Raw genomic sequence first — 14,510 nt, 5'->3', positions numbered from 1 at the left:
CTCCACCCTTTCTCTCTCTCCCTCCATCTCCCTGTCCTCCTCCTCCCCATCCGTCCCCAAAAGCTCTTCACTCTCCGATCAATGATTGCAGCTCACGTAGCGGCGCAGGTAAAGCACACGACTCATTCCATCTCTCGTTTTCAATCTTTCCATCTCCATTATTCATTCCGATCCGATCTCTTCACGAGAGGATATTTTTTTTTCGTTCTTTAGGACTATCCTCTTCTTTATGTTTCCAAGCGTGGAGACTGGCCGCTGCGGTCACACGTCACGGCGGCAGATGTTGCAGATGTTGCGTGATGTTGCATGATCCATGTTGTCGTGTAACAACCGAGACCGCAGTTTGAAGCGTGAGCGCCGTTTACTGCCCCAATACCTGGCACTAACGATGGACAAACTCTGGCAACACGTGGCTGGAAGTCTTGTAGGGAGACCAGGTAGTCACACGATCCGGACCCACGGCGGCCATTTTGTTGAGGGTTTTATTGCTTTATTATCTTCCGCCAACTGTAAATAGCTTGCCTGTAGAATAAAGATGCATGCCGAGTAGGAGATACCCGAGAAACCTTGTTTCTAGAAATTGCCTGGACTAATTTACGACAGATGATTGTAAAAATTAAGATAATTTATTGCAGGTCCTTTCTCCCCACCACAAGTGGATTGCGAGTAATGTAGAGAAATTATTTGTTTGTATATTGTCAGACATTGCATCACCGCATATTACTTTGCACAACAAATCAATTGGAGAAAGATTTGTTTCCTGAAATAAAACTAAAAGCAAATTAAGCTCAACAAAAGTGTCATTTTTTTAATAACAACAAACTTTAGAGCCGTTTGGACTATTTGTATAAACCTAATTGGCATGATGTCTCTTGGAAAAAAAATGTCAGGGACGTGACTATAGAAAAAAGCACCACTTTCACCTTATTTACACATCTTGACATCGATAACCCTTAATGTTTCTGCATGGCAGGCTTCATCCCTCCATCGTACCGCGTGACTGGAGGTCTCCTTATCTGCACCGTGTGACACCTGTCTCCCTATTTGCACTGCGGTGTGGCCGTACATTGGCACATTAATGTCTGTGTCCTTGCTGGCACCGGGCAGCGGGACTGTCGAGATGGATATCAGGCTGCAGACTTATCCAAGACACGTGCCCCTCGTGTTGTCATTCATCTGGTCCAGGAGAACGATTTGCCGCAAGGCGCCGCTCCATTTGATTCATAACGAGTCGATTCCGCTTGCCCACTCATTTCAATCATTGATGAAAATAAACTGAGGGTCGGTTATAGCATGGATGACGCCTGACAGAAACCCTTTCTTGGGATTAGGGATCTTCGTGACAGAAACACGCGATGCTGCAGGAAACATAAAACATCAAACTTATTATACGCGGACTACATCTGGGGAGTCATTCATTTCTGGTTTCGTTTTGTGGGGAACAAGCAGGCAGACGATAGCTGTGGGCGAAAAATAAAAATTCTCTTGTGACCATTCTTCACCAGGCAAAGTGATGAAGGTTCAGATGTCCAAATCCCACTGTATTGGCAAATGTAATGGAAATGTATTGGCAAATGAGTTTGGCATGTGGACCAAAGTAACAATGTCCAGAACGTCCTCCCCAAAACAATCGGCTTTGCCAACTTTCCCAAACTTGGGGAAATGTTTGACGACCTTAAGATGGCTTCTGTCATCCAACTAAATACGGTTGGAAGATGAAAAGAATTATGAAATAACTAAAATGTAAACAAACTTCCATGTTTTAAAATACGACCATAGGATTTGAGTTAATAATAAAAAATAATAATTGTGTTCTCCATGTTCAAATTTTACTGAGAGTTTCAAGAAAATGGAGTGTGTAGTTTACTTTTTCTCTGGTTTCACCAAGTCTTGAAGAATGTCAGAATGTAGACTGAGGCCCGATGGACGGACAATGTGGTCTGAGAAAGACCGATTCTCAAAGAATAGAAGGAATTGTGACATGGAAGACTGGCATAGCAAGATTGGTTGTCATGTGTCTCGGTCATGTACCTGGGAGATATATAATGATGGGCACTGACACATCACATATTTTTGTATCAAAGCATTCCCCGCGACTTCCGCTTTCAGTGGCATTGTCTTTACAACTTATGTTGAATGTTCGTGCTCAATTTTTTGTGTTAAAAATGCATGTTTACCACATTTATTTTTCTGCTGATTTTTTAACTTTTTGCTTTTGAATATTTTTGTTTTTTGTTAAAAAATTTAGAGTGTTTGTTTGTCATTGTCAGCGGGAGAGAGAGATAGAAAGTATTATTGTTATATTTTTTTATTTGGTTCCGAGAGCTATAGTCACCCGTGTGTTTTTTAATTTACGGGTAAAAAAGAAGTTGAAACTCTAAACCGTTTCGTTTTCATCGACAGTTTTTGCTGCAACCCGATGATGGAACAAGCGACACCAGCGGAGAGTCGACAGCCTGTGACAGTGGTCGTGGTGGTAGTGAGGAGGACTCGCACAGCAACGGTCGGGCTTCCCCACCTCCTCCTTCTGGTGAGCATCATTATCACCATCACCACACCACCAACTACACATGGTTTTAGGAATCATTTGCTGTCTAACCCTCACTCACAGACATTCGCAGCATCCTGCCATGTATACAACAGACATTCACTCACATGTACAGCAGGACAAGCTCACATCCACATACAGTATGTATATGTATGCACGCATCCACACTCAACAACGGATAAGTGTACAGGGAACACACACACCCCAACCCACCAGCACAAAAATATATATGTGTGTGTGGGTGTGTGTTTATCTTCTGTTGACAGTCTGTCCAACATGGCTGTGAAGTTAAAAGCCTGCTTAGCTTCTTTGTCCACGGGTGGCATTTCTCGTCTTTCTGATTCCCCAAGACCCGCTCAAGACCCGCGCGAGACTTGCATGGCGAGAAAATTGATTGTTTGTTGCGTTTTCCTCGCGAGCGCTAGATATTCTGCGCGTGAGTGAAGCGCAAACAGTCTTCATTAGAGGACGTTCTCCTGTTTATTTATACCCAGGGGCTCGATTTCTCTCTCCGCTAGAAATCAATAAGCAGCAAGTTCAAAGAAAGTCTCAGAATGTGAACAAGAGAATGCATGATTCTCACAAACGCAGGTCGTTAAAGGTGTAGTCGGTCGCACATTTCTTTTAATCATTGGTTAAAGTTCAGAGTGATACATTTCCACAAATCTCTGTTCCCCGAGAAGAATGTCAACAAACAACATCAAACCTGACGTCAGCATTGTACATGATATGTTTATTTACACTGTGAGAGCTTCGGGAAGTGAGAGGGTTGGGACCTTTATGTTTAGTAAAGGTGTGAGAGTACAAACGGGAGGTGTCTTTCTGGACAAGGTGTTCTTTGAATGTATGTATCCCTCCCTCAACCCACCAACGTCCATTTCCGTTGTCGAAAGGCCAATTAGCAGTCTACACCTTAAAAACGATACTAATTTGATAGCAGTCATTAACAGAGAACTTCAAGACCTCACCAACAGAGGTATCCAACAAAGTATCCAGAACAGTCTCCGAAAGAACTGCAATGTCCATGATTAAATGTTAGCATAGCCTTTGGTCTCAGGTAGCAAGACTTTGAACAGGTGACGTCCACGTGTCTTTGTGAAGACTGTTTCTCCAGTTGTTCTCGAGGTTCAGTTAAGACAAGCTGACAGGTGATAACCGACGATTGTATTTTTTCACCTGCTGTTGACGACTTGACATCGAACTTTTTCCCTGAGACAAACAAGGTCATCGCCGTCCATCCTCCCCGCCCTGTCGTTACAATAAAGCTCAATATTTCACTCCATTGTAATATTCCGCGTAGGAGGCGAAAGTCCAGATTAGGATCATGGAAGTGCTTCGGCTTGAATTCACTCCGCGAACTTCCTCCCTCATTATGGCGGAGGTGCTAATGAGACAGATGGTGCACGAGCTAAACTTCTGTCATCTCGCTACAGAAAAAAACTTCTTGTCAACGTTTTTAGCACTTGAAGCTTTATGTGGCATGTATACTTCGAACGAGTTGAAAATGTTTGACGAATCCATTTATAGTTCAGCTGGTTTTTTTTTTATTTAACTTTGGGCTCGATTGTACGACGAATGGTCCAGGTGTTAGGAGAATTATTTTACAACAGCCGGGTTTACCGAGTACGTGTACTGATGTCGGTGTACTCGTGTTGGGTTTAATTCTCCTGTATTGCGGCTTACCTCGTGAATGCCATTGAAATAAATCTTTACTACAAGACTACAGCCCGTACGTACAAACACAATAAAAGCAGAACAAAGCAAACCGTGGTAAATGAACACAACATTCTAGTGGATTGATAGTTATGGCAGGGAACTGGACCATCGAGTGAACTGAAAGCGTATCATGGAAACCATGGAAAGAATATTCAGGACCTCAGACGAAAGTTCGCAAAATCGTTTGATGTCTGTATTAGTTACAGCGGAGGCAATGAAACTGATGTGCTTAACGATGTTAATGTACCAGAAGTAGATGGAGAAATAACATTGCTTGAAGTAAAAATCAGACAACATAAAGTCCGGTAAAGCACAAAGACTAGACAAATTATCTCCAGCTGTGAATCCTATAATATCCCTCTCGACAAAAAACTTAAATAACTCTGCGACTCAGGCACTTAAAAAAGGAATAGTTTTGTATAATTTGTAATTATCTCTTGTCCAAAACTGATGCAAATAACCCTGGAGACCTATTGTTGGTTACTGAGATGAAACCGCGAAGTATCACTCCTTCTGTCCACCAGGTTTTGTACGAAGAGAATAAAACACTGCAGGATCGACACTCGTCCATTCCAAGCCAAACAACCCTTTGTTCTCAATGCTGACTAATGCTTCGTGTGAAAGATTTTGTTAAAAATTAGTGGACTCATTGTAACAGGAGAAATATTGAGTTAAAGTCGGCGACAGATGACAGATGATCGATGACATCGACTTGTATTTGTTTCAGACCTCCGCGTTCCTCCTGGCTCCAAAGTTCCCCGCCACTCGACCTTTCACCCCGCTGGGGTGAGTCGCACACTGCGCAGCAACCCGCCGTTGTCCCGCCACAACATCTACAGCAACCAGCCCTCAGCCCTCGCCTCCTCCGGTCACTCCTCGTGGACCGACAACGGGAACCCCGTCAAGAAGGTCTCCTTCCACGACGACGTCACCCGCGGTCAGGCCAGCTCGCCCTTCCGAGGTCACGTGGACCGCTGGCAGTCCCCGGTCCTCATCGGGGGCGTGACAGTGGACAGCGTACCTCCACCTCCACCCTCCCAGTTCCACCCTTTGTCCGGCGGCCATCACATCTACGGCAACCAGAAAGGCCGGCACTACGGCAACCTCAGCCCCCGCTCCGACCTCGATACCAGCGTGGACACCGCCGACGACAGCGCCAGCACCACTACTTCCGGAAGCTACTGCGTGGAACTGGAGCCCCTCCCCCCTAAAGTGCGCATGCCCAGAGCCGGCAACGACCACCAGGCCGTCGTTTGATGACCCAAGACACCTCAGCCCATCTCCGGACAAGAACCGCAGTCTTTGCAGTTCGCTATGATGGCCAAGAATCATCATCACAAATCCCAGGGTTAGCGATAGGTCATCTCTCGATGACAGCTTGATTTCCTTTCAGATGAGATGAGGGGCCGGTCTAGCGCCGATTGTGGAGGTCATATGTCATCTGTAAACGTTTGGACTAACGGGGAGGGAGTTGAAAGAAACCTTACTTAAATTCCGAGAAGAGTCGACAGTCAATGGTGTTCAAACGCTTTGTCTAAAAAAAAAAAAGGAACAAAAATTAAAGAAAATAAATAAACAGAAAAAATTGTTGACAAAACTACATATGACTCCACAATAAACAAATTTATTTGATTCCACATGTCAGGAGAGCAACTTTGGGAAACCTAGCATACTACAATCACATTCTTACACTCAAACGTCTCTTCGTAAAGACTTGAAACCATCGCCATTTGAATGTTCGTGACCTGTCGTCGCTGTGGTCGTTGTCTGGAGTCTGTGATGTGACGTCAGCAGTCTTTTCAGATGGAGTTTTAACCACGTGACGAGATGAAAGACCTGCGCCAGCAATACGCCGGCGCTTCTCAAACACCACAACACTGAAGATCAGCTGCGGAGCCGGCCCATCAAATAATAATTATAGAAGTGAGAGAAAGGCGCCATCTTACAGGATCCGTCGCAACCTGAATGAAGTCATTTCCTCTTCTTTTTTTTTTTCTCTCTCTCTCCTTTACCAGTTGCTTGTGTAGAAGATGTCTGGCGTCCTGCAATGTAGCTAACGTCCACAGATTGGATTGGAGCAGCAGGACACTGTGTGGGGTTGATCAGAATGCAGCCTGTGGCCAATTAGGATGCTGGCGACTGCAAAATAAATTTTTCTTTTTCTGGGTGTTTTCCGAGTGCCAGGCGACCACACCTCCGGCGTGTTCTCTCGGGTGTGACGGTACCCGACTGGACTGGACTCCGCCATTGGCCCTCGGCACACAAACAGAGCATTTGGGAGGCAGAGGGTTAAAGTTCAACTCATGTAATGTTGCCACCTGTCAGGAAGTCCCACCTGTGCAGAATTGCCTTAGTGGGAGAAGGTTTTCAGTTTGTTCTTGCCCATAGGGGCAGTGAAACCTGTATTAGTTTATCCTCCTTCACACTTCTCTCAAAGGTCGCATTAGAGTCTGACTACATTTTTGTGGTGAGCCTCTCTTTTGGGTCGATGAACTGTATTCTGAAACATTTAGAGAGAACAAAATAAAGAAAACATAAATAAAACAAGGCTAGAAAATTAAAGAAAAAGAAATCGAAAGAAAAAAAATGCTTTCAATAAAATTAAAAATATGCAGATTGGTAAAAAAGACTGCATTTACAGACATAAAAGTACGAAAAAGTCAATGAAGAGAAAGCCTAATGTCTCCGCTAAATTACGAGGAAGGAAGGAAGGATAGAAATGAAGCGGTGGGAATGGTTGAGATAATCACGTGGTGTGTGCTGGCGGTGGCAATGGAGGCTGGGTGAGATTATCAAGTGGTTTGTGTTAGGCTTCGGTTGTACCGCGCCAGCCAGACTAAACAACAGGTCCAGAGATGTAATGGCGAACTGAGCAAACACAGAAGCTTTACTAAAATAATACCGGACTCTGGCAGCGGTACGAGAAATGAGAGAAAGAAAAAGCAGCTTGGGTATGATGATGCTGGGACAAAACAAGAGACACTGGTCAAGCCTCGATGCACGTTATTTTTTTGTTTGTTTACACACTGTGTGCACAAACTTTGAAACACAATTTGTTTTTCTGTTTTTTTTTGGGGATGTTATATTCATTGCATTTATACTGACAAAATTACAACGATTATTTTTCTGATATTAACTGTCTGCAGATCGTGATATAATTGGACTTATATACCAAAATGCTGTACTTTTGTGAACGAATCTTGATTTCATGGCTGACTCTACTCTTTTGGAGCTGCACTGGGAAAAAATTCAAACGAATCTTGCAAAATTTTCTGTTTTTGTTTGTGACATGGTCTACTGACACTGTGATTCTAGATGTTTTGACTTCTGAACGTGCCACGTGACTTTTGATGCTCGTGCTTGTGTTTGAAGTGCAGTGGCGTTTGTGACATTTTGCGATGTTTGTGACACTGGCAGTGTGACACTGAATGTTGCCTTGAATTCGGCACACTTAACGATGATTAACTGTTTGATTTTAAAGTTTGCTTGCCAGGCAAGCTCATTCGTCAACACTGGAAGGACAGAAGAAAGTGGTTGGGATACTGAAAAACGGAAGAGGACACAACAAAAAATTCTCTTTCTTCAAGCAAGAACGAATAAAACCCGAAAGCAAACAAGAACATTAAGAACCATACGAGACAGTTGTCTCACCTGCAGACTTGATCTCTGTGTTCACGTGCACGAAAACAATATTCTGACTCACAACATGTGACACTGGTGTAATTTTGCTTGTGGTCTTTCTTCCCTTTGATTGAACTTTGCTCATTCTGTTGGTAGCCACGCAGGGAGCACCGTAGCACTCTTTATCAACTGCTACCACTTTCTCGCTGATTTATTCCTTGTTTGTGTGTCCTTCCTTTGCAAGGAAGTTCTCAATAACATGGTCAGACATCACTTGCTTACGTGGGTCAGACTGGAGTCCATGTCACCCTGGGTGCTGCGTGACAATAAATCTTAGCAAGAGCTCAGTGTGGGATTAAAGACGGGAATAGTCGATGGTTGGGTGAGTGGGATGAACACTAGCTTTTATGGCTGCTTTGCTCTTTAGCTGTCTGGAAATATTCCTTATATCTTGGATTTCAATGCATTTACCATTCGGTGAGGGGGAGGTAGTCAGAAAGGAAAAAAAACCCCCAATAAGTGAAGTCCTGATGCAATTTCGCAACATATATAGCTTCTTGGTCACGTGACAGGAGGATCCGGATGTTCAACATCAGCAGTCATGTAGCCATGCTAAACCAGCCAGTGGGGAGGTTTGTTGGTTTGATTTGAGCTTCTGCAGCAGAGATCGTTACCATGACCACCATCCTCAGTGGTGGTGGTAGGAGTAGTATATCATTTCAGGTGACCTCCACCTCCTCATGCCAGGTGAGCATCGCCTCAAGTAATTTGGGAGGCACATTCCACCGAAAATAGTATCTTTGTAGATCTCCACCGGCAGTAGAGAAAATCGCATTAGCGACTGTATTAATATCTAACCAGGTGGAGTACAGGTGTGTGTGTGCGCGTGCATGTTTCTTGTCAGTGTGTCGTGGACTTGTTTCGTGTCTACGCGTGCTTCTGTGAATGAGTGTGTTCAAGTCTCTATGCTAGTCAGTAGGAACAGGTGAGCGAAGAGGTGTTCACCCTAAAGTTACCAATTGAGTACCCAGCCTCGTGGACTTGACCATGTCCATTATTTCAGTGAATTCACTTGGAAATCTCTCCAAGAAGAAGAGTTTTAGTCCCGAGAGAGCTAAGACTGCAAATGTCTACTGTTTACTTTTCACATGCATAAACAAGAGTTGTAACTCCCAGAGGGTTACATTTGTACATGTGCACCGGTCACTTTTACCTGCATTTGATCTGTTGTCGCGGAAACGAGCGATGGCATGATGACCACGGCGATGATAGTGGTGTTAGAGGTTGTGTGTGTGTATGTGCGTCTGCTTGCGTGCATTCCTGTGGACATTGCCGATGCTAGCATAAACATTCTCTTTATCCAGGTTGTCCATAGCAAACTTTAGATTACAAGTATTTTCATTGTTCCTTCCCTCTCTAATCCCCTTTCATCGCTTTGAATTTTATTTGTTAAATATTATCTTAAATGTCATAGTTAATATTTCTGCAGAATTGTTTTCTCCGAGAAACACCGGTAAAACCATTTTAAGCCGTACACCCGTGTACCGCTCCCTCTATTGCTGTGCATCATCATCATCATCATCATCACCATCATCATCACCACCATCATCATCCTCATCATTATCATCGTCCATCCATCATCATCATCATCATTCTCATCATCATCTCTCCCGCACTCCAGTAGGGAGGCACCCTTGCCCGCCATGTTGATGCTGCCTTGTCAAACCGATCTAACATGGCCTTTTTTAATTGTGTAAACATCACTTTCTCCTTCCGAGTTTTTTAAAAATCAATTGCAGTTAAGAATTTCGTCTTTTACAAAATTGCTTGTAAAAAAAGGGAAAATGTAAAGCATTTTAAAGATTTACATGAAAACACGTTGAAAGGATTTTCGAACGAAACGAAAAAAAAAAATAAATTTTTTTTTCATTCTGCACATGCGCAGTCCTGCCGGACTGACGTCACGTGCTATCTCTACCTTTCCCATTACGTGGGAAGTGTGTTTGTTCCTGTGCAGAAGGAAAACGAACAAGCGTTTACTCGGATGACGGTGGGGTAGGGGGAGAGGGAGAGGGAGGTTGCTGGGGTCCTAAACACTGTAATTATCCCCCATTAGAACAGCCCAGCGGGATCTCTGAAGTGTGCAATTATCCTAGACTCGATTGTAAGCCAGTCTTTGTCTGTGTTATCACTTTGTAAACCTGTGTTTACATGCCGTTCCTGTGTGCATGTAAACAAAACTGTAAACGCATACTGCAGTTTCTGCGCAACATGGCTTTAAGCGCTTGAAACACATTTTTACTTCTTCAGCCAGAATTTTTTTCTTGATTACGAAGGAGGCAGGTGACTGTGTGAATTTGATTTTTTTAAACTTATTTTTGTTTTTTTGTTGATATACTCATTGTTTGTAGTCATTGTTTTGCAGGTGTCAATTTTAACTTTGTCGTCAAGATGTAAACATCCGTGAATTATTGAAAGTGTTCTGCTTACAATTTTAGTACATCGAATCTTATTTGTTCTTTCGCTGGCAGGATTACAGCTTATCATTTTTACTTGGAGACTCTTTGAGTCCATTATTTTTACAACATCGAATTTGTGTTGCCCAACACAGTCTTTTAGAAAAGGCATTAAATTTAACTTTTATTATTACAAGGTCTAAGAATTTATGAGTTAATGATTGTTTGACCTTTTATTTTTTTTTTCTCTTTGCTAATTTTACTTGTTTTGAGATATATCTCGCTGAGTGCGGCTATACCAAAAGTAGGCGAGCATATTTAGAGTACATCGAGAAGTTGTTACTTTTGTCTTTGTTTGACGGTTGCTCGTACACCGTTCTTTATGACGTGTCAACCTACAGAAATATTCAGAGCTGATACAGTACATCGCCTCTAGCCTCTCGCCCTTGACATTGTAACTTTTGTGGCATAACAATAAACTGATGTTCACTGAGTTGTTGTTGTTTGTCATTCGTTTATTGTGTGTCAGTTCTTCTGTAAACATGTAAGTCGCTCAACGTTTGTTTGTACACATCTTACAAGTTACACATAAGTTTATCCATACGTCTCTCTTCGTCTTTCTGTTTGTCTTTCTGTGTGTCTTTCTCCTTGTCTTTCTGTGTGTCTCTGTTTTTCTCTCTGTCTTTATCTCTCTCTCACACACAAAAACAAAACAAACAGTTACAAAGTAATCCAACTTTCATGCGACAACTACAAAACCAATAAGTAAAGACCCGAAGATCTGACAAAATGGAATTTAATAAATAAACAACAACAAAAAAAAACAACAAAAAAAAACCAAACAAACAAACAAAAACAAACAAACAAAAAAAAAAACAAAACAAAACAAACAACATCAAAAAACAAAAACAGCAACAACAACAACAAAAAGCACAACAAAACAGCAAGCAAACACTAAACCAAATACAAGAAAAAAGTAAAGAACTAATTACTAACATGTAACTATTTCTGTGGGTAGGATGTGGATTGTCCCTCGTGAAACTGAAATACATTCTTACTTTTAGAGTTCTTACTATCACAGTTTTCTTCTGTTCGTCGCTGTCCTCGTCCTCTTCTCTGTGGTCGTCAATTATTTCTGTAAAGATACAAAAAAGAAAGTCAAACCTCAGTCGAAGTGTGCGAAAGGACTCTGGGATAGCTCGTCCGTTCCGCGAGGGAAGTGACGTAACAAACTGTGGAGCAGGTCCCCTTGACAAGCGCGTTCCCAGCGTCCTGCGTCAATCATGGCGGCCTAAACGTCACAGTTCCGCTCAGTGACGCCAATCATTGCTGCGGTCCTCATCTTCCCTCCTTGTCGGGAGAGGTCTCCTTCGCAAACGACTTCAATGAGCGGGAAACAAATTGAAGTTAACAGCAGGGAGATAATGAGGCTGAGCGCAGGGCGTAGAGATGTAATGAGTCGTTACATTATGGAGTCATTACAAGGCAGCTACATGATGTCACCATGTCAGAATGACTACATCACGGAGTTATTACAAGACATTACATTCAATATTCTCAGAAAGTGGTGCGGATGTAAGAATCACGACACCATGGGCGTCATTACAAGTCAGCCATGTTGATTGTTACTCACAAGACACGTGACTAGCCATCATGTCAGACAGACATCTTTATTCACCTTCATTATTGTACAAGAGGACAAACTCTTGAGGTTCCTTAGCAACGACTAGAAGGTGTTATTGATGGACGCTGAAGGGCGACCTTCATGGCAGACAACAAGAAATGAAAGAAAATCATACTGTGACATATTGGAACATTACACACCAAGGGCATGTCACCAGGTGACGTCACTAACGGGCCTGATTACAGGTATTTTGAATTTTTCTTGCGATTTCCTGCAGGGCTCAGAGGAAATGCAAATGCTTTTAAGTGGAACTTTCTGGAACTATATTTATCGCGGTAATTACTGTTTATGTCATGTCTTCGTGACGACTTGTCTACATCGAAGTTTGATTGTCCTGCTCAGCTCGTGCTGAATAAATATTTTAACCTGCTGGAGTCGGCGGTCGTATGTGTGCCTTCATGGTCGATAGAAAGGTAGTAAATAGATGTCTTTGAATATGATGTAATATTGCGAGGATTTTTAACATTTTATATGGAAAACTGGATGCTTAGAGTAAGGTTTGCTGGAGAGTTAGGGACGACAATCATGAGTGGAAAAAGCTTTTCTTGCGAGAGAAAAAAAAATTAGAATGTTTAATTTTGTCTTCTGTAGATAAAGTGTTTGAAAGCAACTACTCTTTGCTTGTGTACGCGCGCGAATATGTGTATGTGTGTGTGTGTGTGTGTGAAGATCTCAGTCTCCTACAAACAACAAAACTCTGTCCATAGTTACTAAAGCATCTTCGTGTTTGTGTTAAGGGAGTGAAACTGGGGTTAGCTATCTGACAAACTTCCACACTTTGCTGTAGATGACAGAATAAAAGGGACTCACTGGGGTCTACCTCCTTGTCTGTCCCCTTTCGTGTATTTTCCTAGTGGACAGAACCGCTTGATGACGGCTGGGCAAATGATCCCAAGCATATAATTGAGTACTCGTCCTGGACCTTGCCAATCTTCAGATTTCGTTACTGTCCAGAGCCCCGGCTCAGAGCCCTATACACAGCCTTCAAGTGGGAAGTGAGATAAGGGTGACAATGAAGACCGAAGTAGTGTTTCAAGATAAATAACGGATGTATGGTTTACATTAAGGGATGCTTAGAATGTAAAAAAAAAGACACAAATTCATCAGACAGCAATGAGAAAAGAAAGAGAGAAATATAAACAAACACTCGTACGTGGAGAAAAGTTGGCCCAAAACACATAAAAAAATTGTTTAATCATCATGAAATGACTGAAACATGAGACGACTGTTTCAATGAGGTTCGTTTTGTATTTTAACTGATGGCTTTGTCTAAAAGGCTTTGCACGGGGCGTCAGTGAGATGTTCCTACGTTTCTAAGAATTCGGAAGAATGCAAAGTTTAACATCTCGACTTCATACGAGAATCTTATCTCACATACCGAAGTGTGATAAAACACGTTTCTTGTGGTTAAAAGTTGACCATGAGGACTATGGCTACGAAATTTTCGGAAGGCTGGGCTTTAGGGCTTCACCAAAATGACCAGCGAGGTCAGGACAGTGGCCATCGGTCAGCAGTGACGTATTTCCGGGGCTGTATTGAGGTTATCGACTTCCCCAGGCCACCCGATTTCTCCCATCTTCTAACCCCAAGCTGTCAGTCGATCATACAGCTACTGAGGAGGGTGGCCGAGGGTTAAAAGGGGGGGGGGCTGGGATGGGGATTGGGAGGGTAGGGTGGCTGGCAAGACTAAACGCGAGCCATCACAACGTCCACTCGGGATTGACAGACAGCCCAGTTGAAAGCTTGACCAGACAATTGCACGAGCTTCGCGGATAGACATTAATGAGGCGGGGTTGCAGCATTGATTTGGCGAGGGGAGGAAGTGAGATGGGGAGGGTGTCGGAGAGTAAAGAGATACATAATTACAGGGAAAGTGTTTCTGGAAACGGCTGGAAGAAAAGGGAAACAGCTTGGGTTTGTTCTTGCCCCTCTGCATCCACAAATATTCCTCCCTTCTAAAGAAGTGTGTGTGTGTGGAGACCAGTTCCGAGGAACGGCTATTGGCCTCAGTCCTCACTAAACATGTCTTCACTGCCAATGCTTTCAGAAGGTGATAGCACACGCTGAGCTACATGTAAACAATATGTGATAGCACGCTTTCTTTTACACAAATAAAACAGATCTTCCAGTGGACTTCCCGTGAACTTTATGTTTAGCACAAAATGGAAATTGTAAATCTCTCCTTATATTTATTTTTTTGGTATCCTTTTTTATATTCAAAGAACTGCAAAATAAACAACGAGAGATTTATTCAATACAAGGATGACAGCAGCATATCAAGAAGCTACGAGGGTTCACCAAACGGGTCACCAGACCCTGAACACAGAAATACAGATTATCTGTCTTTGAAGACAAAATCCCAAGACGAGGGCTCAGTTCCTCTGGAGAACAAACATAACATTAAACATCATCGGGTTAACCAAATTCTATCAACGTGTCTCAGCATATTGATAATATTACTAAGTACGGCTTCAGCGGCTCATTC

General features: G+C 42.8%; 1 protein-coding gene across 4 annotated transcripts in view; it reads left to right on the top strand.

Annotated features, from left to right (window-relative positions):
• The window catches only part of LOC112576704 (protocadherin gamma-A5-like), a 68,365-nt gene extending 57,531 nt beyond the window's left edge, over window positions 1-10,834 (top strand). For all 4 annotated transcript variants that reach the window (XM_025259360.1, XM_025259358.1, XM_025259359.1 and 1 more), the window contains 2 exons: window positions 2,404-2,530; window positions 4,992-10,834. In XM_025259360.1, coding sequence (XP_025115145.1) covers window positions 2,404-2,530; window positions 4,992-5,521 — 657 coding nt within the window. In that variant the 3' untranslated portion in view covers window positions 5,522-10,834. The remainder of the gene's footprint in view (window positions 1-2,403; window positions 2,531-4,991) is intronic.
• Window positions 10,835-14,510: the final 3,676 nt, after the last annotated feature.

This window comes from Pomacea canaliculata, linkage group LG12 (genome assembly GCF_003073045.1).
Source record: "Pomacea canaliculata isolate SZHN2017 linkage group LG12, ASM307304v1, whole genome shotgun sequence".
NCBI classification, from domain to species: Eukaryota; Metazoa; Mollusca; class Gastropoda; order Architaenioglossa; family Ampullariidae; genus Pomacea; species Pomacea canaliculata.
The sequence above is the reverse complement of the archived record's forward strand: the minus strand, read 5'-3'. Positions and strand labels throughout refer to the sequence as shown.